Here is a 24,518-nt window from a genome sequence, read left to right as displayed (position 1 = left end):
CATTGGGAAATAAGCAGTTAGCTTGGTAGGATTCAAACCCATAACCTTGTGATTGCAAGTCCTGCAGTCTAACCACTTGACTACAATGACATGATATCCAGACAGGGCAAATTCAGGTCGAGTAGAGACCAAAGTCCACATACACACAATAATTTCTAGCAAAATGAACGCTTCATTGGGCGACTACAAAACAATCAGTGCTTCTTTTATTAAGGATCCAGCATGTGCATGTTGACATTTACAAGTTGTGTTCAACAGCTGTTTGCAATCCTTCTTTCGTTATTGTAGTCAACTTAATACATCTATCAATTGTAAGACGCACTACAGGACCCCCGGGGAGGGTGCACCATTGTCCATATGTGAGTCGGATTGGCGTGTCCAAATACCCACCCTGGGTCAAAAAATTGACACACTTGTTGCAGATTTGGACGGTCCTCCAAACGATTTTTTTTAATTACCAATCACGGAAAACGATGCACCATGGACGGACATAACCGACGCACATAAAATCTCTTGTAAACGACCCAGGCGCAGTGAATACCAAATAATTCAACCTTATACCTACCAGTTTCGCAGTTTTGCAAGTGCATGCATTAAAGCAAGGCACTGGGGATGAGCAAAGTGCATGCACGAGTTGAGGTGTTCGAGGTTATATCGCTTGATTTTCGAGACGAGCGGTTCCCAGCGTACTTACTAGCTATTAAAACGCACAGAAAACAGAGAGGCCCGCAGACCCACAGTCAAAGCACAGCGCGCACGTGTGTACACGATGGTGCGCAATCTTCAAATTCCTCGATACACAATTGGAAATGCCTATTCTGCATAGCGAAAGTTATAAATTGCGCACAAAATTGTTGCGCAAATTTGTTGATTGCGCTCGACAGATGAGCGACAGCGGATGCGTGTTTTACTGCAAAATAAACAATCGCAATCACGATCGCGGTCACATTAAATCGAGCAAATATCAACAGATGAGTTTTGTCGTAAGAGAGACCTCACAGACTGTGGCATTGAAAGGTTGGAATGTCTGCAAATACCAACATCATATGAAGGCGGGGAGGGGTAGGTGGCTTCATTATTTGATTTTCCACCAAATAAACAAAGTACATGTTGAAATGGACATCGACGGAACATGACGTACCTCGACGCACCTCTTAAAGATTTTTTGGCTGACCACTATTGGATTTTGACGTACCCACCGTCACTTTTTTGGGAGTAAAGACGCAGACTTGCAAACCCTAGCCGGGGGTCCTACGTGCGTCTTACAATTGATAGGTGTATAAACTAAATCCAAATGTCTCTTAAGAGAAATTTCCTCTTAAAGGCAGTGGACACTATTGGTAATTACTAAAAATAATTATTAGCACAAAACCTTACTAATTTTCCACGAATTTGATTTCAAGATCTCAAGTTTAGAACTTGAGGTCTCGAAATCAACCATCTAAATGCACACAACTTCGCGTGACAAGGGTGTTTTTTCTTTCATTATTATCTCGCAAGTTCGATGACCGACTGAGCTCAAATTTTAACAGGTTTGTTATTTTGTGCATATACTGAGATACACCAACTGTGAAGACTAGTCTTTGACAATTACCAATAGTGTCCACTGCCTTTAAAATAAAAATTCCAACTTGCAGGACCTTGGGTGGATTTCACAAAGAGTTAGGACTAGTCTTATCTCGAGTTAGGACCAGTTACTCGTCCTAACTTAGGACTATCCATGCAATTTGTATATCTCCTAGGACTAGTCCTAAGTTAGGACTGGTCCTAACTCTTTGTGAAATCGACCCCTTATTGGATATCATGAGTGACATTGAAAATGCTACATAAAGGACCATTAATAATAACATTAAGACCTCAACATGCATCAAACATTTGCTTTAATAAAGAATTGGTTTCAAAGGCTGCCAATACTACATATAATTACTCTTATGAAGTACAAGTTCCATCATTCCTGATTGGAGTTTGTTAGCTGTTGAAGCCAGTGGAACCTCTTTAAAAGCAGCTTAACCTGAGAGTGAAATGACCAGCAGACTAGCAGTTTGATTTATGCTCTGACCAGATATAATCTTAAGTTGAACTGATGTAAGGCATTACTACACTGGTGTCATCTTCTAATGCAGATCCAGCTACATGTATGAGCGATGTTCGCCAAAGCATGAACTTTTAAAGTGTGTCTTTGCTAGTGGAAAACAATGGTCCAAAGCGACTGTAAACAATGATTTGTTGATAAACAACAAAGACTAACCATGCATACTGCTAGTCTTGATTTAATGCTGTTTGTAGTAGTTGTCATACGGGACTTAACTATTTTGAGATATTTGTGTGATACAGATATCTCTTCTCCTGTAACTTTTGTTGCATTATTAAGACTACCATGTACATGTTACATGTAGCATAATGCAAAATCAAGAGCCTGCACTTTCAACTCTGACTATTCACGCCACATGTTGGAATACATCCATAAAAAATATGTACATACAGTACAATTTCAAATACATGTACTTGCATATTTCTTTTTGCATTACCAATGTGGGTCAATACCCACGTACACGTTGACAAGAGGTGTTCTGAGGTGCTCCAGACACCTACAATATCTTTACAAAAACAAGACCTGTTTCGGGCGGTCTCCCGAAACAGGTCATGAAATAGTAGTGGACATGTAAAGAAAAAATTAAAGACAGTAAGACCCAAAAACCTAAACCATATACAAAACTTTAGCAGAAACAAAAGGTTTCTGATTATCAGGAAGGGGTGTAGTTGCATCTGTAGTAAACCCAGAGAGTAGTCAAGAGAGGGGGTATCTTGATGTAGATTGAAGTGTACATGTAGTATTTATCTGTATGTACTGCTTACCAATGAAGTAATCACTAGGACATATGCCCGGGGGCTTAGGGGAGGGGTAACTAGATGGATCTGCTGAATGATGATACTCATCTTGACCATTGGGTGGATAAACCTACAATTCAAAAAGGAACACAATGACGAATAAATATAAAACATAAACTTGAGGATTTCATCCACTCTTATTCCTGATTGATTCCCATTTATTTAGCGAGCATCAGAATATATACTAGTGTAGCTTTATTTGGCAATAGATAGTACGTACATAGAGACTTTACTTTAAAACCCAATCACCTGACTATTCTGCAAGTATATCATATCAATCCCACCAAAGGCAACTTACATATTGTATTTCTTGCTCAAAGACTAAAACTGCATAGTACTCAAGGCTATAAAAATTGGTCCTAAGAAGACAAGATTATTTACTTATCCTATGGCTAAAATGGGATTTCATGGCATGGTTAAATGCAATAAGACAATTAACAAGGGAGATGTTAACTGAGAAGGCTGATGGCTAGTCCTGAGTCATTGCTAAGAATGAAGAGAAGTGTATCAAACAATAGTAACATCAAGCTGTATGGGAGCAGCTAACATGCCTTAAGCAATTCAATCTCATAACCTCATCTTTCTACTCTTCAATTTAGCAGTGATTAAATTGTGCTTGGCAAATCTACACTGGCAATTCTTTGTCGTTTGCTTGACTTTCTTTGAGGGTACTGATTGTATGGCTGACTACTAGAAAATAGGCCACAGTCCTCTCTGACTGAGAAGTAAGCTACTGGGTCCCATCTGGCACAACAAGGACACCAAGTATTCAAGAGGAATTGGCTTCATTTGTCCCTAATTCATTTTACTCTACAAGAGCTAGAGTGAATACATTAGTGTCTCAACTACTGAGTGTTCCATTCTACAGAAGACAGGAGTGACTAGGCAATTAAAGTCATGACAACAATCACTACAGATTTTGTCTTTCATAACTGAACAAATAAAACAAAGGTTAGGAATTTGGAAGGCAAAATAATTGTAGTAAACTTAAACGGAGAGCATAACACTTGTTGTTAGCCCATGGATGTCAATTTGACAGTGAATTGGGTGTGGATATGAGATACTTATTGTCATCTATTTGGTTACTTACCGTTAGCCCACTCGAAGGCCCTTTCCTTCTTTTATGTGGTCCTAATGATAAGCAAACAAAATAAAACAACACCTTATTGAATATGTCATTAAATAGTTAACTTATATCTATTAACTATTACTTAATTTAGTTAGAATGTTTACATAAAGATCTTATCCTTCAGATTGTCTAACAATGTTCTACAACTTGCAGAACAAATATTCTACACACCTCATATGCTCTAAGAACTATTGAAAGTGTCATGGCATTTTTTGTTTTTTGTTGTTGTGAAACCCCATCACGCCTTGTCGGGAGGTTGATTTTATGACATGTTGCTGCTATGTTTCAATGCCAAGAAAGATATTATACAGTGAGTATACCAAGAAAGATATTATACAGTGAGTATTCTTTATCCCCGATGCAAATTTAACATCTCTTACAAGATATTATAAGTTGCCAGAAGTTTTCACCAATTACTAGTAATAGCATCCCTTTCTTTATTGTATTTGGGTAGAGTGCCTAAGTATGTAGTGTTTATTGAATCATGTACTAAGCACGGTGTGGATTCATTTTAGATAGATGTAGGCCACATGCAGCTAAACATGTAATTTGGGAGGGAGTTGTAGTAATTTGAGGACACTTTTTCTCTAAACCACCTCACATCAGTTTTAAAATCTTAACCTAGCCTCTGAGTGGTATTATTTGTCAGAACCTTCTGGACTTGGGTAAGTAATTTTGTTGTTTAGATTATCGTTGCCGCACGAAAACCTCCATCAAATGTTAATAGTAATAATTACAATAACGACCAAGTTCCGGAGAAAGTTGCAAGGACCGACCAGGTCAAGATCCTCTGGGACTTACACATTCAGACTGATCATGTAATAGAACATAGGCGTCCGGATGTTGTAGTCTTAGAGAAGACAAAGAAGATGTGTCATCTTGTAGACACAGCAGTGCCGGGAGGTTTAAGGGTAACTTCGAAGGAGATGGATAAGACCCAAACGTACCAAGACCTGGCCAGAGAACTTTGTAAGATTTGGCAGGTGAAATTAAAAGTAGTACCTTTAGTGATTTGAGTGCTTGGCACCATTCCAAAAGCACTGGAAACACATATTCAACTTAATTCAATTAATCTTTATTGGATCCCCAAAAGGGTCATTCAAATTCTAGCATAAATTTGTACAGACGAAGTAGGGACAAATGTGAGCATAGAGCTGTTGCAGAAGGCAGGACTTTTTGGGAACAGTGAGGAACCAAAGTCGAGGAGTTACCAGCACAAAGGAAATGTGATCTTTCTTTTGCACGCTGTGAATGATGACAAGATGAAAAATAATAATAGTAAAAAACTTACAACAATAAAACGGCTTTTATAAAGTGCCCTTGACCCCAAAAGGGTCCTGCAGCGCTTTACAGAGATTACAAGAAGAAAAAATACTGAACACTTTTAGATTTATAACAATGATTAAGTGTCAGTCCTAATTGATATGACACAGGCAGATTGCGAAACTTTAAAGGGCAAATTAAAGGAAATCCATAAAATCCAGTAAAACTAAAAGTATGTATTGACGTGACACACACGATAGGCCCAATCCATAGATGTATGCCATGGATGATGATTGGTCATGGTGCATGTATCTTGGAATCTCAGACTTGTCTTTAGCAAATACAGTAATAACTAATGGTGGCAGCTTAATCCATCTCTCATACACCTTAACGGTGCATAAAAAGTCTGGAATTGGGATGAGACAGCACTACACACCAAGTGAGCACCTCACACCACACAGCACGCACCACACAACATACACTTAACACTCTGCATAACATAACGTGTACCACACCCCGCACTACACACCAAGTGAGCACCGACACCACACAGCACGAACCATATACCACACACTAAACACCCCGCATCACATACCATGTACCACACCCCGCACTACACACCAAGTGAGCACCGACACCACACAGCACGAACCATACACCACACCCTAAACACCCTGCATCACATACCATGTACCACACACCGCACTACACACCAAGTGAGCACCGACACCACACAGCACGAACCACACACCACACACTAAACATTCTGCATAACATACCATGTACCACACACCGCACTACACACCAAGTGAGCACCGACACCACACAGCACGAACCATATACCACACACTAAACACCCCGCATCACATACCATGTACCACACCCCGCACTACACACCAAGTGAGCACCGACACCACACAGCACGAACCATACACCACACCCTAAACACCCTGCATCACATACCATGTACCACACACCGCACTACACACCAAGTGAGCACCGACACCACACAGCACGAACCACACACCACACACTAAACACTCTGCATAACATACCATGTACCACACACCGCACTACACACCAAGTGAGCACCGACACCACACAGCACGAACCACACACAACACACTAAACACTCCGCATCACATACCATGTACCACACACTACACTTCACACCAAGTGAGCACCGTACACAACACAGTCACATCACACACCATACCCGTAACACTCTGCATAACATACCATGTACCACACCCCGTACTACACACCAAGTGAGCAACGTACACCACACAGTACGCACCATACACCACACACATAACACCCCGCATCACATACATTGTACCACACCCCGCACTACACTCCAAGTGAGCACCTCACACCACACAACACACTCTGCATAACATATCATATACCACACCCGCACTACACTCCAAATGAGCACCTCACACCACACACTAAACACCCCGCATCACGAACCATGTACCACACCCCGCACTACACACCAAGCGCGCACCTCTCACCACATGTACACAGCACGCACCACATACATGTACCATGTGGGTGCTATGGTCTCCCTTTTGAAACCAAATCAAACAAGTTAAGGAAGATTCCTCCTTATAAGTTAATTTCACAAAAGTCTTTCAATTTTTAGTCAATGACATTTTAGTTTATGAGCTGAATACCCTAAGGTGTAGTACTGTGTTCATACCTTCCTGTGTTCTGGACAAATCACTTGGCTAGGAATCAAACCCACCACTTCGCGGATCGCTACATGGGCACAAATGTCTTAAATTACATTTGTCTGTAAGCAAATGACTTATGTACAAAACACCATTGGTGAATTAATTTGTACATACATATTATATACGTATATCCAGGCTAGAAGGTAAGCGTCAGTCGACTGACAAACTGGGTACATATTATGAACAACCTCTTACGCAACTGTAAGTTGGGCTTGATTGATTAACAAACATTCATAAATACCAGTTTCGCTACTCCTATTGGTTGAGAGCGCGTCACGTGGTGGTGTTTAAACGGCTGATAAAGACACAGCTATAGCTGTTTAAGGCCAGCTGGCTTCGCGTGTTGGGCGCGCAAGCTCATGTACTCGAACTTAACTTACGCGGGACGCAATTCATAGCTATTAGTAACATCGCGTAATGTGTGTACACACCTCCACCCGACGCACACAAAACATTTTGACAAAAGATTTTGATAATTTGAAAAGCTTCGTGTGTTGGGCCCGCAAGCTAATGTACGCCAATTTAAATTACGCGGAACGCAATTGACATAGCTATTATTAACAGCGCATAAAATGTTAGTACATGTGCATGTACACACCAACCATCGCGCAAAAAAACAATTTTACCAAAGTTTTTGAAAATTTGCAAATTTCAAAAAAATTCGCAAATAAAACAGAGTCAATGTCTGTGGTTTATACCTGTTAAATTATGTCGCTTTTAACATAAGGGCATTTATGAAAGGGAATAAAAGAGTAGTGACTCGTTCTGAAACGGCCGTTTAAAACCTTGCAGGGTCATGGCCGTGCAATTATCCCACGGCCACGACCCTGCCGGTTTTAACGGCCGTTAAAGAACTCGTCGCCTACTCTTTTTTTCCCTTATTTTAATCAAACAACTCTACAACAGTTATGGATTACAGGATTGGAGAAATGAGCTGTTCAAGAAATTAACATTTTCAAACCCGAAGTCAAGCTGCATCTCTGTTCACAATATTGATCCCCCAAAAAAATGTAGGCCTATTCCAATCAGTAAAATAAATTCAATTCAATTCATTAATTTTCTTTGATTTTTCCCCCTTTTTTTTCAATCACAAAAAACAATGATAAGCAGCCCAGATACTTTGTTTTTTTTATATTACTTTTTGTAAAAATTAAGGGCACCAAGGCAATTGTCAACAATTTCAAAGGGCATGAAGGCAATCATGAAAAGTTGCGAAGGGCACTACGGCAATTTGAAAAAACAAAACACTACTCAGAGTTGCCAGTAAAAAATAGTTCTTCAAATTTGTCCATTTCAATCGACGATTGCTCATTATATACCCAATGATCATGCACTAACTAACCCACTGAAAAAGAAAGCATTAATATAACTCAACAAAATACACAAAATAAAGAACCAATCTTACACTACACAATAAAATAATATTTTTGTTCATGCGGAATCCGACTATTGGTCACGCACATTGTGTAGTTTTTCATAAAGACGTTAACATTCCCACAAAACTGCTTCATTTAGACACGATCAACAGCTCCCCATTACTCATAACCAAGTCAGTTTTTATGGTAAAAATTATTTTGAGTAATTACCAATCGTGTCCACTACCTTTAAAGGTATAATGTAAACATAGCAATTCTCAATCTCAACATTCTTTGAAGTCAAAAGTCATCAGCTACTCTTATGTCCAATTGTCAAGTACGTTCTGAACTATATAATGTAATGTTTGGCTCTTTCTCATGGACCTTTTGATTTGTAGATGGTGGTTGACATTTCTTGGTAAGGATGGCGGCTTCCCAATTTAATTTATTCATACAAATAAAATAGAAACTATGATGACATTAAAAAATATATCAGAAAGAAAAACAGAAGACAGAAAATAGAAATACAGAAAACTCCAGGAACAACAGCTTGATTTGTTTATGTTTTAAATCACACAGTAAAGCATTGGATTCAAACAGTTTAAAAATCAGTCATAGCATTATTGTGTGTGTTTTTGGGTTATATTATTATCTTTTTATTTATACCACAAGTAATAAACAACAAATTTTATTTTTATTTTTCATATTTGGGGAAGAGCAGGGAGCATTTTTTTTTGATGGGGGAAATTGTTCACATGTTGCTGGGAAAACAATTTTGCACAATTTCTACCCCAAGGTGACATGTATGTAGGATCAGAAACTTTGATCCTAAATTAAATTTTTTGCCACAGCATGAGCTGAATTGATCTTTAAAAACTTAAAAAAGTTGTATCAATACAATTCAAATGTATTAATACAATACTTTTAACATAATACATGAATGCTGAACCATTTATTGATGCTGAATCTTATCACAAATGTCATAACAGAAACTCTAGGTTTATCATCTTTACAATGTTTAATAACTTTCCAAACTTACCTCCATAACTGGGATGTTCAGGCACATGTGGTCTGCGTCTGTGATGAGGGCCATAGTAATAAGGAGCGCCTGATTTAGCATGGGGTGAAAGAGCACTACCACTTGTCGCCATATCACTGGTTAGAGCTGGCATTCCACTCTGAAATCAAATAACATCATAAATATAAAGTTTGTATTTCAATGAGAAGAATAAATCATAAAAAAGTACAACTGTGTAGAATACTGCCAAACCCAGGACAGAAGTAATGCACTGAGGTCCACATGCACTGAGGTCCACATGTACCGAGGTTCACATGTACCGAGGTCCACATGCACCGAGGTCCACATGCACCGAGGTCCACATGCACAGAGGTCCACATGCACCGAGGTCCACATGCACCGAGGTCCACATGCACCGAGGTCCACATGCACCGAGGTCCACATGTATTGAGGTCCACATGTATTGAGGTCCACATGTATTGAGGTCCACATGCACTGAGGTCCACATGCACCGAGGTCCACATGCACCGAGGTTCACATGTACCGAGGTCCACATGTATTGAGGTCCACATGTATTGAGGTCCACATGTATTGAGGTTCACATGTATTGAGGTCCACATGCACCGAGGTCCACATGCACCGAGGTCCACATGCACCGAGGTCCACATGTATTGAGGTCCACATGTATTGAGGTCCACATGTACCGATGTCCACATGTACCGAGGTCCACATGCACCGAGGTCCACATGCACCGAGGTTCACATGCACCGAGGTCCACATGCACCGAGGTCCACATGCACCGAGGTCCACATGCACCGAGGTCCACATGCACCACGGTCCACATGCACCACGGTCCACATGTATTGAGGTCCACATGTATTGAGGTCCACATGTACCGAGATTTGTAGATGGTGGTTGACATTTCTTGGTAAGGATGGCGGCTTCCCAATTTAATTTATTCATACAAATAAAATAGAAACTATGATGACATTAAAAAATATATCAGAAAGAAAAACGGAAGACAGAAAATAGAAATACAGAAAACTCCAGGAGCAACAGAACAATGCAAAGAGAACGCATTCCATTGGTTGGATGAGCGTGTGCGCATTCCGCTATTCAACCAATAGAATGCGTTCTCTTTGCGTCATGATCGTTATCGTTTTCGTTATCGCTGCAGTGTGACTCGGCCTTCAGTAATATTTTCAGGGAAGTTTTCTACTATCATTCTCTTCAAACTGTGTAAGCTATGTAAATCTGTGGACATTTTGAAAAAAGTACCCAAATCCTTAATCCAGAAAGCACTAAAATATTAGTTTTGAACAAGACTATAACAAGATATGATTTGAATAAACCTTTTGGAGTACTGGGGGTAGTTCAAGGTTTATTAAAGATTCAAATTGTTGTTTTAAAGGGAAACAATTGTAGATCCTACGGCTTCAAAATTAATATGTGTATTGCAACATTTTACTTTAGATAAAATGGTGAAAAACAGATGAATTCAAAGGTTTAACAAGTAAAGAATGATTGTGTGCAGAGCAATGCAATACAAGCTACATGTAGTTGAGAAAAGAATCCTTGTTTAATTACAGGCCTAACAGGTAGCCTTGGTACAGGATGGTACAAGTACTGGTTGTCTGAATACAACATCAAAACACCGCTAATATTTGGCAATCATTTTTCTCCTTACAGAATCCTAATCTTGAAGTTGGTTTAATGCAACAGCGCTAGGCACTGATTGATATTACGCAGGGTCTCAACCCCTTTTGGTTTGTCCTTCGAGGTGGGTCATGGGATCTGACCTACATGTAATGTACATCACCATGCATTCAAACTTTCATGGGTGGATTGCTTCCTGATCCAAGTTTGGGTGGAATTGTTTCAGGATCAAGGTAAGAGCTAACAGACTGTGCAAGTCTTGAGTGTATCCCAAAGTTACGGTAGGTGATTTGAAGCATTAAAGCAATGTAAGTAAATGTAGGATCCCAAGTCGTGCCCAACATGCATGGTCTACTGTGGTCTACTGGCTTAAGTGTTATAGACTTGTACCATATGTGCCAATCAACTGTGCTTCTTCATACGTGCACATGTAGGCCAACTACCTCAAAATACAAAATACGTACAAAATATACGACCATGTATGTAGGCCTACTATAAATTTGTCCTTCCACAAACTCCCCTTTTACCATGTCAATCATGTTAAATTCAAAATATTTTTTGAAAATGTTATGAAATATTTTCCAATTATAATATTACACATCAGTTAGCATAAAAACAACAACTCACCCAGCTCATACAGTCTTCCACATTCGCCAAACTCTCCAAAAACAACATGTTGAATTATGTGCCAATATCTATTCCACTACAAATGTATGAACATCAAATGCAAATGCAGAAGGTGTGTTGCTGTTGTACAGTACACATGTCATGACTATTGTACACACATACACATTTACAGTATATAACACAAGAGTGTACCTTGTACTACCAAGGTCTGTATTGTTTATAATGAGTTCCCTTTGTGTGGTTGGAGCGCTGCGTGATGCGAGTGTAAGCATTGAGATGAGAAGGGGCTGTCCCTGTAGTAGTGGTTGTAGGGAGATGATGCATTTGCATTTATCTAGCTTGATCACCGCATGTTCTTTACACTCCAAACAAATTGGTATTGTTAATTAGTTTCTCAAAATGCACGTATATAGTGTGCTGTACAACATGGTAAAGTTTGTTGAATATTCTTCAGTAAGAGTGGATAACTTCTGGCTCCTATCTTACGCATAATATCCTATCTTATGCCATTAAGTTATCTGGAATAATTGGTTGTTTACTGTTTGAACTTTCAAAACACTTGTGAATCTATATATAACCTCTAATTATCCAATGTTTCGATTGAATTGTAAACAAACAAACAAACGAACGAACGAACGAACGAACGAACGAACGAACGAACGAACGAACGAACGAACGAACGAACGAACGAACGAACGAACGAACGAACGAACGAACGAACGAACGAACGAACGAACGAACGAACGAACGAACGAACGAACGAACGAACGAACGAACGAACGAACGAACGAACGAACGAACGAACGAACAAACAAACAAACAAACAAACAAACAAACTAACAACAAACAATCAAACAAACCATTTTTATACACACTACATGTAAACTGTACTAAACATGTATATGTACATGTGTAAAACTAAAGGAAAATTAAAAACCTTTTTAATTAAGGATAAAAAATGTTGAAAAAAATAAATAAATATAAAGCAAAACCAACATAACAGTTTAAATTCTGTGAAATTAATGGTTCATTTACTAATGGAAAAATTTAACTCATATTTTAATTGTTAACTAATATACTCCCACACAAACAATACATCCCAATTTAGGAGATATTGCTTTTGATGCATAGTTTGCCTGGGGCAGTAGCATCAAGTACCCATTAACCAATCACAATGCAGCCATCTGTTGCATACACTGGATTAATAAGACCTTTCAACTCAAAAGAGAGGAGATCTCATGGCTTTTGTGCAATGCCATTCAACCATAGCAAAGAAGACTACTACAAGGTTGAATAACTCAAGCAAGCCTACATTGTATAATGCTTTTCATATGGTGGCAACAGTCCAATAAATGGATCAATACTACAGACAGTACTCTGGTTAAATGCAACCCCATCTAGCAAGATGTGTAACTTTCCCATGGAATAACTGTGATTCTGACCCTGTTTTGATCTCAAATAAATAGATTTCACCATTTCTAAAAAAAAGTGCTGAGAGGTGGACATGGTTGGTTAAGGCTTCCTGTTTATATAAATAACATAAACACTATGTAAAAATCAAGTGTTAATACTGTACATAATCATATTCTTTTTGGTAATAAAAAATAAAACGAAAAATGAAAACATGGTCACACATCGGTGTACCTGTATACATTTATAGGTAAAAACCAAAATAAATATTCTTTATCCCCAATGCAAATTTCGATCTATTAAATGGTCACAGTTGTTGCTAAAAAGATTTCCTTATGTAACGTTGATTGTCATGTTTTATTTCATTTGTTATCATTGTAATCAATCTGAAGTTAATTCATCACAAAGCAACATATTATTACTTTCATAATATTTCGTTTTGTTTATAAACAGTACTGACCCTTAAAACTTCTGGGTGCAGTTGAAGCAATTGGTGTCAAACAAATTTATTCCTAAAAACTTAGTTCAGAAGTATAATAAAACCACACGGAATCATGTTACTAATAAATGATGATTACTGTCAATGTGATGTAAAGAGTTGACCCCTCTCCTCATTTTTTTTTTACAAGTTTGTGGCTTATCATTTAAAGTCACCTGGAAGTGGTATTTTTTCAAAATAAAGCTTTTGTCACTAATATGTGTTTTCATGAGTGGAATGTGAATAAACAGTTAACTAAGGTTTTAAAAAATCGGTTCTTATGTTATTTACAAATTTAAGAGTAGACCCCGACCCGAGAGGGCGCTGTTCGTGACGTCAATCGAGGTAGACTTTATCTGTAATGCGTAGAGTAAACACAATTGCAAAGTACATGTACGGACCAAGTCGTGAGTTTGTACGATAAAAAAAAAAAAAAAAAATGTTTTCCGGCAATGCCGACCAGGTGTATCGCTGCTGAATGCAGAAAAACACTTTTTGAAATGTACCAACTCACGACTTGGACGTACATGTACTTTGCACGTGTGTTTACTATACGCATTGCAGGCAAAGTCTGCCTCGATTGACGTCACAAAAGGGGTAGGCGGAGTCAGCCCCCCAAACAACTTTATATATTTTTTAAGCATATAAATCGTGACAAACAATTAGTAAAAAAAATTGTTTTTCGTAAGCATATACTCTTATGTTGAAAGAAAAAAAAATCTATTTCCAGGTGACTTTACACAATTGTGGAAAACAGTAAGAGTTGCAATATACTTGAAATTTGTTGTATTAAAAAAAAGCTCTATTGTGTGTCCACATGACAAAATTTACGGCATAAACTTGTTACGATTCATACAAATACAGAAACATTGGCTTTTTTGCATACTTTTCCACTACATATTGATAAAGATCAGGATAGTTTGTCCTGAGAGTGTCAGAATTAACATTGTATTTAAAGTGTCATTGGTACATCTTTCCAGGTCTTTCAATATGGTGTTACTATGCAGGATACTTGATACAAATTATAAATTAGTGTTATTAACATTTTCAGCAAATTTTAGCACCTTCATGAAGGTTTTAGGACACTACATAGTATGAATGACATATAAGTTTATTTGCCATATATACATGTAATATCCCCCAAGAAGTAACCTTTCTCCATAGCCAATGTTCAGGTACGTTTGTCCACATTCACCTATTTTAAAGAGTAATGTTTTCGTGAAGTGACCTATCGCAATAGCCCTCACTACGCATGTGTTTGTACACAGCACCCTGCGGGCAAAACACTATTCCCCCCCCCCCCCCCATTTTCACAAAGTGACGTTTGGGTTGAGGAATTATTAACTAATTGAATAGTTTCAGGAGTGCATTCAAAGGTACTGAAAGTTATTAAGCAGAATCAGAAACAGTTGTGCATGATACGAGTGACGAATTGCTAAGTAAGTATTATCCTTGCAACATCAATGCCTGGTGAAGATGAAATAAGTCATTTATTCCTAGTCTTCCTGATTTATTCCTGGGACTGGACATCTGTTATACTGCCAGGGGATATCTCACCAGTAATATTTGCATCCCAACGAAAGATCCCAAACCACAGTCTGCTTTGCTGTGTAGTGTCAGTAATGCTACAGGGATGTGAGAAAATGCAAAAAAAAAATACACATCCCCCAAAAATCAATATGTTTGAGGGTTGAGGCAACAGCTGTATTGGATGAGAGGCAGTAGCGACTCCCACATACAATTTTGTACTGACAACTGCAGTTACAAGGACAACATAGGCACCATGCACAAGAAAATGTGAGGCAATTCACACCTGTTGAATGTTTCCTTTTAGAAATGAAAGGTCAAGTGCAATAGTCTTATTAGTGTACTTATTAACAAAAACTCAACTGCCATTGTTTTCTTTTGTATTTTCACCCTTTAAGCGACACTTGACAAACAACTGTCATTGGGTCTAAATATCATTTTGTAAGACAACATGTAGCCTTAGGTGTTCATGTTTTGAAACAAGTCAAACAGTAATTGCCCACTGATTGAGCCATTTCAGCCCTTTGGCTGAGCGAGGTATCTACACAGTACAGGTAAGAAGACAGTGTATTTACAACAAGGCCACAAAGCTGTGTTAGATGAACATTATGAGAGGGAAGTGGGCAAATTCTGAGAGGTGGAAAGCCATTTGACATCACATTTTCAAAGACAACAATTTTAGTTAAATAAACTCAATTTACTTTCTTGAATTAAAACGTAACTAGTAAACTGTTGACAGTCTGAATTCGGCCAAAGGAACTCAAACAATGCTAGTATAGTAAGTCAAATCTGATCCAACAAATTGCCCCATCAATGCATAATATATCCCGCATTAATTTAGACATTTGTTACTTTGTAATAACAATACTTCATAAATACCTGGGACAGTTTCTCCATTTTTATTGGTTGAGAGGAAATCACATGGGTGTGTTTAAACGGATGATATAACTACAGCCAGAAGTGTTTAAACACAGTTAGCCAATGTGGCCACTGAATCAGTATAAGGAGTATACAACTTGGATTTCTGATGTTATAACCTTGTTCATCACTTTGACTTTAACACTCAAGAAAGCTGAATTTATCCCCAAAAGTTGGAGGGTTTTGAAGCCTTGTGAAATTAGAGTAGTGTGTTATGACTATATTGAGACAATTTTTGAACAAATTTTTATTTAAAATCATTCTCGAACAAAACAATAAATTTATTCATAGTGAACGAACCCCAAAAGTTTGCACTGAGATCAGTGGTCTGTGGCAGAATCATTTAGTCTGGTTTCCCAACATAGTCGCACGCCATTAGCCCTTATTAGAGGCAGAAACAAGATGAGGCAGAAACAAGATGTCAGTTTCATTTACTAATTGGCCTGTTCACATGGATAGAAAATAACGCAGAAATTGCGTACGACCGACTAGGCGAAAAGCTTGCAGAGTTTCATTCTCAAATTTACTTTTTTTTTTAAACTGTCAGGTATTTATAAATGGCAATCATGTGTTGAATCAGTAAAGTAATCAGAAATCAGGCTTTGGCGGGTTTAAACCACTAGTTTAAAACAACGGTCGCTGGTTTTCAGTTCTCGAGTGATGAGGGCTTAAGTGGGTTCAGTTGACTTTATATTCTCTTGGTTTATTTTTAGTCAGGTGTTCGAAACTTAACTTTGATTTTGTTTTAATGTATAATGATGAAACTGCAATTGAGATGAGCATTTATAAAAGCTTACTATATGAGTAAGCACTTTCACCTGAGGGCATGCCATCATTGGTCTTAATCCTGTTATGACTGAAATATCATATGTGCATACACGTACTCAACATGTATGGAAGTCAAAGAAAGAGCTTGCAAAACTGGACTTTGAAGGAACCCTGTGGCTCTTTGTGATGGCATATCATCTAATATGCATACTGCTACTCAGTCAAGTCTGCACCTGTACAGGTGTAAAACAGACAGGCTCCAATTCCAAATATTCAGACTTGCTGATGTGACTGATGGACTCAACTGACTTCCGACTGTTGGATGGATTGAGTCACTTCATGTAAATCACTGTACATTGTATCTTTATCGACATTTTGATTCCCTCTTCTATCCAACTCAAGTTTGTAATGCATAACGTCCTACCAACTGCTCTGTATACTATAGACATGCAAACACTAAGACAAAAAAACTGCAAACTTTAAGCCAATTATTATTAATATAAGCAAAACTGACCAAGACTGTTTGGATGGTGACATAGTTTGCTTTATTTTCATTTGTAGAGATAACATGTGGCAAACTAAGTCAATCACTTTGAACTCATATCACTTCACTTTTATAGTTCAAAATTGTATCCACAGTGGTACTGCAGAGTCATCAAAATATGCAATTGGTGTAGCCACAGTTTTGTTTCATCTGTAAGTATCCAAGCAGCCAATCAGCAGGAATACAACCATTGTTGAAATTGACACGTTACAAAACAAGTAAAGAGAATAGGGCTCAGTTTCACATTGATATTGTTTGTCAACCTTTTCAGTTCACTTCTAAATCATTAACTTTGCCACAGAAGAAAGTTAGCTTTTTATGTTTAAAGACACTGGACATTATTGGTACTTGTCAAAGTCCAGTCTTCTCACTTGGTGGATCTCAACGTAAAGTCGCATGCTTTCAGATGCTTGATTTTGAGACCTCAAATTCTATGTCTGAGGTCTCGAAATCAAATTCGTGGAAATAAACTTCTTTCTCAAAAACTATGTCACTTCAGAGGGAGGCGTTTCCCACAATGTTTTATACTAGTTTTTATGCTAAAAATTATTTTGAGTAATTACTAGAACATAATTGTGTGTACCAGCAGGTATAGGTCAACTGTGACCCGCTCCTGAAAATGAGTCAGATGTTGACTATTTCAAGAATTTAGTTATATGCATGGCTGGAAAGAACACACCAGCAGCAGTAATTTGGTATATGTCTAAGCTTTGGGGTGTATCGCGTTGCTGAGCTACTCCTGTTTGAAATTAGCCAATACACTATTTTTGTGAAAAACGTACTACAAGTAAAGTGATGTTTTCAACTGCCATTTTGCGCTAAAGGATACAAATTAGACATAAGTATTGTTACAAAATTGTTGTATTCAAAGTTTTTATTGCCTAAAAGTAAGTGTTCTAAAGTTTTACCATGCAAATATAGATCTTAAAAAGTATTTATAATAAAAAAAAAAATAAATAAAAAAAAAAAAAAAAAAATCCACATTAAACTGTTCATAGCTTAACAATGCATTGGGCGACAACTGACTCATTTTCACAGAGTGTCACAAATTTGACCCTTGACCCCTCAGGGACCCTATTATATTTTTCTCTCAAAATTTGCCTAAACAAGGCCTGCCATCAACCGCACCAAATAAAAAAAATGGAATCTCTGTAGGTTTAGATGGGACGACATTAGTTTCTTGCGCAAGTACACCTCGTACCAATGGCAAAAATGCCTCTTGTCAGGACGAGTCACATGGTTTTGTACAACCTCTAATTTTGTTATATTAAAACACTATGCTCAGTGTTCACAGACCAAATCTTCAAATTTGTCTTTACTCATGTGCAACAAATCACTACACCAAATTACCACTATACCTCCCCCAAGGATTTAACAGTGTTTGTTAGTGTTAGTACTGTTCTGCTGTATGTATAATGTAAATAGCTAATGTTGTAGATGTCTTATTCAGTTGTGACTTGAATATAGTACATCATGTAGTTGAAGACTTGACTGGACCTAGAAGATTATCAGCTTCTATATTTGGTAATTCAATGTCATGTTGTGATTGATTGTTGAAGCCATGCTTCAGGGTTGATCCATGCTTTACAATAATGAGCTTCCTGGGATGGAGGTTATAGGATATGATCATTCAATGTGGTCAGGATTATAGCAGGCAGGTGCACAATACAAAGCAATGTCCCAAATACTTGTCATATATACAAATCAATACCATTCTCCTTATGCAAGGGTGAATTTCAACATGGCGGCAATATTTAGATGTACAGAAACCAAGAAACCTAGTTCATTTATAACCAGACAAACTGTACATGTAGTAATACATGTTTCTGTAGATCTTGAGTCCTATAGGTCTTATGTACATGTAGGTCTATTGAGATCTTCAAGTTTCACAAAATATAAAGTTAAATTTCATTCCTTAAAATGTTTGACGTTGCAATGCAAAGCAGTGTTTAGCTACATGTACGTGTATTATTGTTCGGTACATGTAGTCCAGAAAAGTTTTACTTGTTTTAAAAGTGGTCGGAATGATGACCTGATAAACCATAATTCTGAACGTGTGTTTGGGGGCCTTTATTTTACTAAATGTAAATCTATATTAAATGTATACATTAATGTATGTATGCATGCATGCTTGTTATACCTCGGTAACAAACTGTGAAGTTTGATTGGTCGAGAACCAATCATGTGACGCGCAACAAAAACGCATGTTACATGGCTCGACGGGCCGGGTAACACGAAAAGTGATGTACACCGGTGTACATCACCTTGATCGTTCCCGGTGTTGGTCGATTTCCAGCGCTGTGTACGAGACAACCGCGGGTTCGAGGGAATTGTTTCTTGTTCGTCTGCTTATTAAACAATGAATAGTTCATCGTAATAATGTTTGAAGATGACAACAGAACTTCGAGAAGAGGAATAACATTATTATACAAAGGTATAACAAAACAATTGTTGCACGCTGTGACTGGGGTCCATGGGTTTTGTACACCCTCGAGGGGGAATGGCACCCATGGCTTCGCCTCGAGTGCCATTTTCCCTCTTGAGTGTACAAAACGCCATGGAACCCGTCACAGCGTGCAACAATTATATCATGCATGTAGTACACACATTGGTTAACTTTTAGTTTTACACTCAACATGTCCCATTGCACAATGCACTTAACAAATGCACATGAGCTTAATTTGAACACAATCATGAATAGGTGATGTAATAAGATACTTTTCAAAATAGACCTGAATGGGCTTCCCCTTAAACTTATAAATAGAAGTATGACACTCTGCTTGCAAAAAATGGCAGCTGGATGGGGCAGCTGCTTCTGCCTATTTGAACTCTAAATACCTACACCTGTAAACAGTTTAACTTCACTGGATTCAAATAGGTGCATCCATACACACATGGGCACACCTAAGTAGTACACATATGGCATCTTCTTTATTATGTGGACCATTTGTAAGTCTGAAATTCGGACCCTGATATTTTCATAAGTGAAAGCTATTTTGTTTATTTATACATTGTAATAAACTAAGAGGTACCTAGCAAGATATTATACACAGTATTGACAGCCCATGCCTTCCAAATAAATCAAGATAGAAGATTTGGAGTTCCTGACATTAGCTTTTTTGACAGACCTCAACAACCTGTTAGATAATTGAGGTATTTAAATGATCAAAATTTCATATTTGTAGGGCATCTATTTAACTTTTGAATGCCCAGGTGGTGGGAGATGTTGACGAATAATTTAACAGTAAAAGACAATCAAAGTCCTACAATTTTTTTTTTTTTAATAACTTCAATAAGTTTGGAAAAAATACAAAGAAAACCTGTTTAGTTATTTTGTGACAATGATTGCTGCGATAACTGGTCAACTATCAGAGTAATCAGTTTCTCAAATCTCCAGCGATGTAATTTTCCCATGTCTGTCATTTACTTCCGCGCGACGTTCATGAATTTTCTTATCAGCCAGTAAGTTGACCTTTGACACTAGACGTACCCCCTCAAACGTCTGCTTGTAGTCATGCACCCTCAGTGTTTTTACGGAACGCGCGATCAGCACATGTTTTTCTGCGCGATCTTGTACTCAGGCAAAATAATTCTGTCAAGAAAATGACGTCGGCATTTACTGCCGATCGACAATCCATCGCACAACTCCAGACGAAAAACCAAAACGTCTTTCAGATGATTTACAACAGAAATACTTTCTTTAGAAGGCTAGTTTTTGGGGAAAAAAAATCAACTTCCGTTCAGGTACGTTTCATGTGGATTGCATGAAGGTTAAAGCCTGGAATGTCATTTTGCAATTAAGTCCGTCTATTTTCTGGAACGTCATGCAAATCTGTCATTTTTTGGCGATCATCACTTAAAATCTGTCAAAAATTACGTTCGAAACTGACGTTTTTTACCTTAAAAACAAAATGTGGACGCTTGACAAAGTTTTTATTTTTGATAGATGTGAGGTATGAGAGGCTGCAATAATCAGAGAAATTACAGTAGTCTTGTGCCAGAAAAAAAATAATTACAGACAATTTTGCTTTGTTTTTCTGTCAACCTTTTGCCCTGCTCTGTAAGGCTTATATTTTCTGTGTTTGGTGTTTTGTTGATTTTTTACTGATTTTATTTGAAAGTTTATCTGTTGGGCCTCATTATAGTAAACAATGAATGTTCTTTGTGATTTGAATTGAATATATATAACCACAGGTTTCACTGCTGCAGACTCTACATTTTTGAAATGATCAGTCACCCCACAATTATAATTAACTGAACTATCCTTATATGAAAATTTTAGTAAACCTTAATATGTATACAATTATTTGAAATATCTGAAAGGTTAAAAATTATTTTTTTGAAAAATGACATTTGAGGTTGTAAAATGGTCCATATTTCAAAGAAGATGCCATATAGTGGACATCCAACCATCGTTAGTGTAGTATCATCAGATGTTTTACTTGTTCAGATGAATGATTGTTAAATCAAAAGCCTGAATCATTCACAAGTAAAGGTTGTATAATGCCATGAATGCTAGAATAATGGCAGAGTCATACTGCTGTGATAACGAAAACGATAATGATGCAAAGAGAACGTATTCTTTTGGTTGAAATTGCTCCACACAGAATACACCCATGCTTATTCAACCAATCAAAAAGACATTGGCGTGCATTTTCAAGTTCTTGTTTTCGTTCTCGTTATCGAGGCCTGTGTGACCAAGCCTTAACTAGTGCCTGCATCAAACCATGCAGACTTTCTCAATGTTTTAACAAGCAATATGCCGTTTTTGCATCAAAATAAATATTATTGACATTTAAATGTGTCTCATTGCATTGCCGGTAAGCATCCCCCACTTATACTTTTAACTCTACATTTTCAGTATTTTGTTGCATTTTGCATAATTCAATTTTCAATCCATACTAATGGTTGCAGTGTTATAGCTGGAAGTCAGGCACCCAAACCAAGGCATTCAAATCGGGACAAGTGGATTGAGGTTTGCCTTATTGCCTACAGTGTACACAAGTACCACAGCAGAGTACCTGCAAGATTTGTCACTAGTGTCAATGTATTGTATGTTCAAACAAAACGATTGAGAGGACAGAGACCTGGGCCCAATGTCATGGCTTTGCTTACCGAAGCATAGAATCAGGGAAGCAGGGAATTCTGTGCTTACGTCAAGCGTATTTCATGGGTTAGCAGGGCTTGTGTGCGTGCGTACCCCACAGTACTAGGCATTCTCTGCTTACACAGCTAGATGAGACATCAATAATGTAGCTCTATGGTGTTACTCCATCGTAACTAATTGTCATTCTTTGCCTTGAAAACAGGGTTTAACTGCTACATTAATAATTACATGAATAACTTTTTTTCTTCTTCAACTTTGCTTTAAAAAAAAAAGGACTAAATAACTGATTATATGCGTACAAGTTTTGATTGAAACGCACATTGTTCCGATCAATCAAATCAAGAACCGCTACAACCCGAACAAGAATTTCAACAAAATCATTAGCATATCCAAGTAAAATCATTAGCCTATCCAAGTAAAATAATTAGCCTATCCAAGCACCCTTGGATGAGAGCGAATTAACACATTACAGGGACACAAGATGTTAGGAAACAACAGAAGCTGTTTGTGACTGAGGCTATATTATTTATTAAGACAAGTGAATACTGATGAAGTCAAGACTAGAGGTGCTCATGCTAAATGATGACCCAACCTTCAATCTCAGCTATGAGGAGGGCAAGTTTTACTATGATTAAATTATTCATGTTTATATTTATAGTTACTCTTATTAAATTTTCTGTTGCATAAACCTAATAAGCAAGGCTTATGAGGTAAAAATGTGCTGCACTACTATCCTGCCATAATGTCTGTTTTGACCATTCTTTGTGAGTTATACATACATGTATACCTTATAATAATAATAATAATAATAATAATAATAATAACAATAACAATAACAATAACAATAACAATAACAATAACAATAACACATTAACCCTTGCATCATGTAATTTTTTTGATTAAAGTTGCAGTCTGTCACTTTCTTAACGAATGTTTCTTCTGTAGACTTACAAGATGATAGTATACACATATTGACTGGCAACGAGGTATTAACTAGTATACGTCTATTCCCACGAGGGACTTTGAGTGACCAGAAGAGAGGGAAATAGGCCCCTCTTCTGGTCACTCACAGGCGCGAGGGGGAATAGACGTACACTAGTTACCGAATTATGCCAGTCAATATGTGTTTTATAACACAACTCGGTGTTAAATGTCAAAGAAGAACAGAAAAAAGAGTTTGTAGTTGTTGTTCACGGCTCAAGTCAAGAGAGGGCGCTGTTACCGTGGGCACTATTTGCAAAGACTAGTGCCCGCTCTGGTACTATTCCCGCAAAACACGCGCGCGATCACTAGCCTATATTAGTTCATCCCACGTGACCGTGTTTCAGCCAACCATAATACAGAACAAGCAAGAGGTGTGTTATAACACTATATAATTGAATTGACTTACCGCTATCTGTGCATTGGGTGTGATATTAGACTCTCTGGACATTGATGGGTAGGGCATAGTGTAGGGATCCTTCGATTTTCCTGCTGAGATAAAAGTAAATCTTATAAAACTTTGATGTGAAACCTTCCATTTACACTGTAAAATATTACCTTTATTTTTTCAAGGTTAATTCTACGTCTTATGATTTGTCCTCATACAAAACCGTCATGTTAAGGATTGGGGTACTTTTTCAAAGCGTCCATAGATTTACATACAACTTACAGGGTTTGAAGATAATGATAGTGGAAAGCTTCCCTTCAAGTATTACTGAGTTGCTGTAGTTTTTGAGAAATGAGCAAAACAATGTAATGAAAACAGGTTTGTAAAGGCTTAAAATAATTTTTGTCTCATGTGACCAAAATTATTTTCATGACATTATTTTACTCATTTCCCCAAAACTACAGCACCTCAGCACGTAATATATTCAGGGAAGCTTTCTACTATCATTATCTTCAAACTGTGTAAGTTTAGTGTAAATCTGTGTACATTGTGGTTTTTTTCCTACAAAAAGTACCTACACCCTTATGTGTAGTTTTAACAAGCTTTGACAAATGTACTGACCGAAGAACTAAAGCCCGGTTCATACGTCCTGCGAGTGCAAAAAAAACGTTGAATTCACAAATTCACAACAAATAATTTTCACAGGTTGAGTTGTGCTCAA

The 24,518-nt window shown here is 37.6% G+C and overlaps 1 protein-coding gene across 4 annotated transcripts in view; it reads right to left on the bottom strand.

Moving 5' to 3' along the window:
- The window catches only part of LOC117287943 (transcription factor 12-like), a 98,996-nt gene that overhangs the window by 60,277 nt on the left and 14,201 nt on the right, over positions 1 to 24,518 (bottom strand). The window contains exons 4-7 of one of the 4 annotated variants that reach the window (XM_033768589.1): positions 23,819 to 23,901; positions 9,415 to 9,553; positions 3,980 to 4,020; positions 2,857 to 2,959 (exon numbers count right to left, since the gene is read on the bottom strand). In XM_033768589.1, the coding sequence (XP_033624480.1) occupies positions 2,857 to 2,959; positions 3,980 to 4,020; positions 9,415 to 9,553; positions 23,819 to 23,901 (366 nt within the window). Of the gene's footprint in view, positions 1 to 2,856; positions 2,960 to 3,979; positions 4,021 to 9,414; positions 9,554 to 11,676; positions 12,122 to 23,818; positions 23,902 to 24,518 lie in introns of those variants that run through there. The other 3 variants (XM_033768590.1, XM_033768592.1, XM_033768591.1) reach the window with 3 other exon arrangements.

This window comes from Asterias rubens, chromosome 3, assembly GCF_902459465.1.
Source record: "Asterias rubens chromosome 3, eAstRub1.3, whole genome shotgun sequence".
Taxonomy (NCBI): domain Eukaryota; kingdom Metazoa; phylum Echinodermata; class Asteroidea; order Forcipulatida; family Asteriidae; genus Asterias; species Asterias rubens.
The sequence above is the reverse complement of the archived record's forward strand: the minus strand, read 5'-3'. Positions and strand labels throughout refer to the sequence as shown.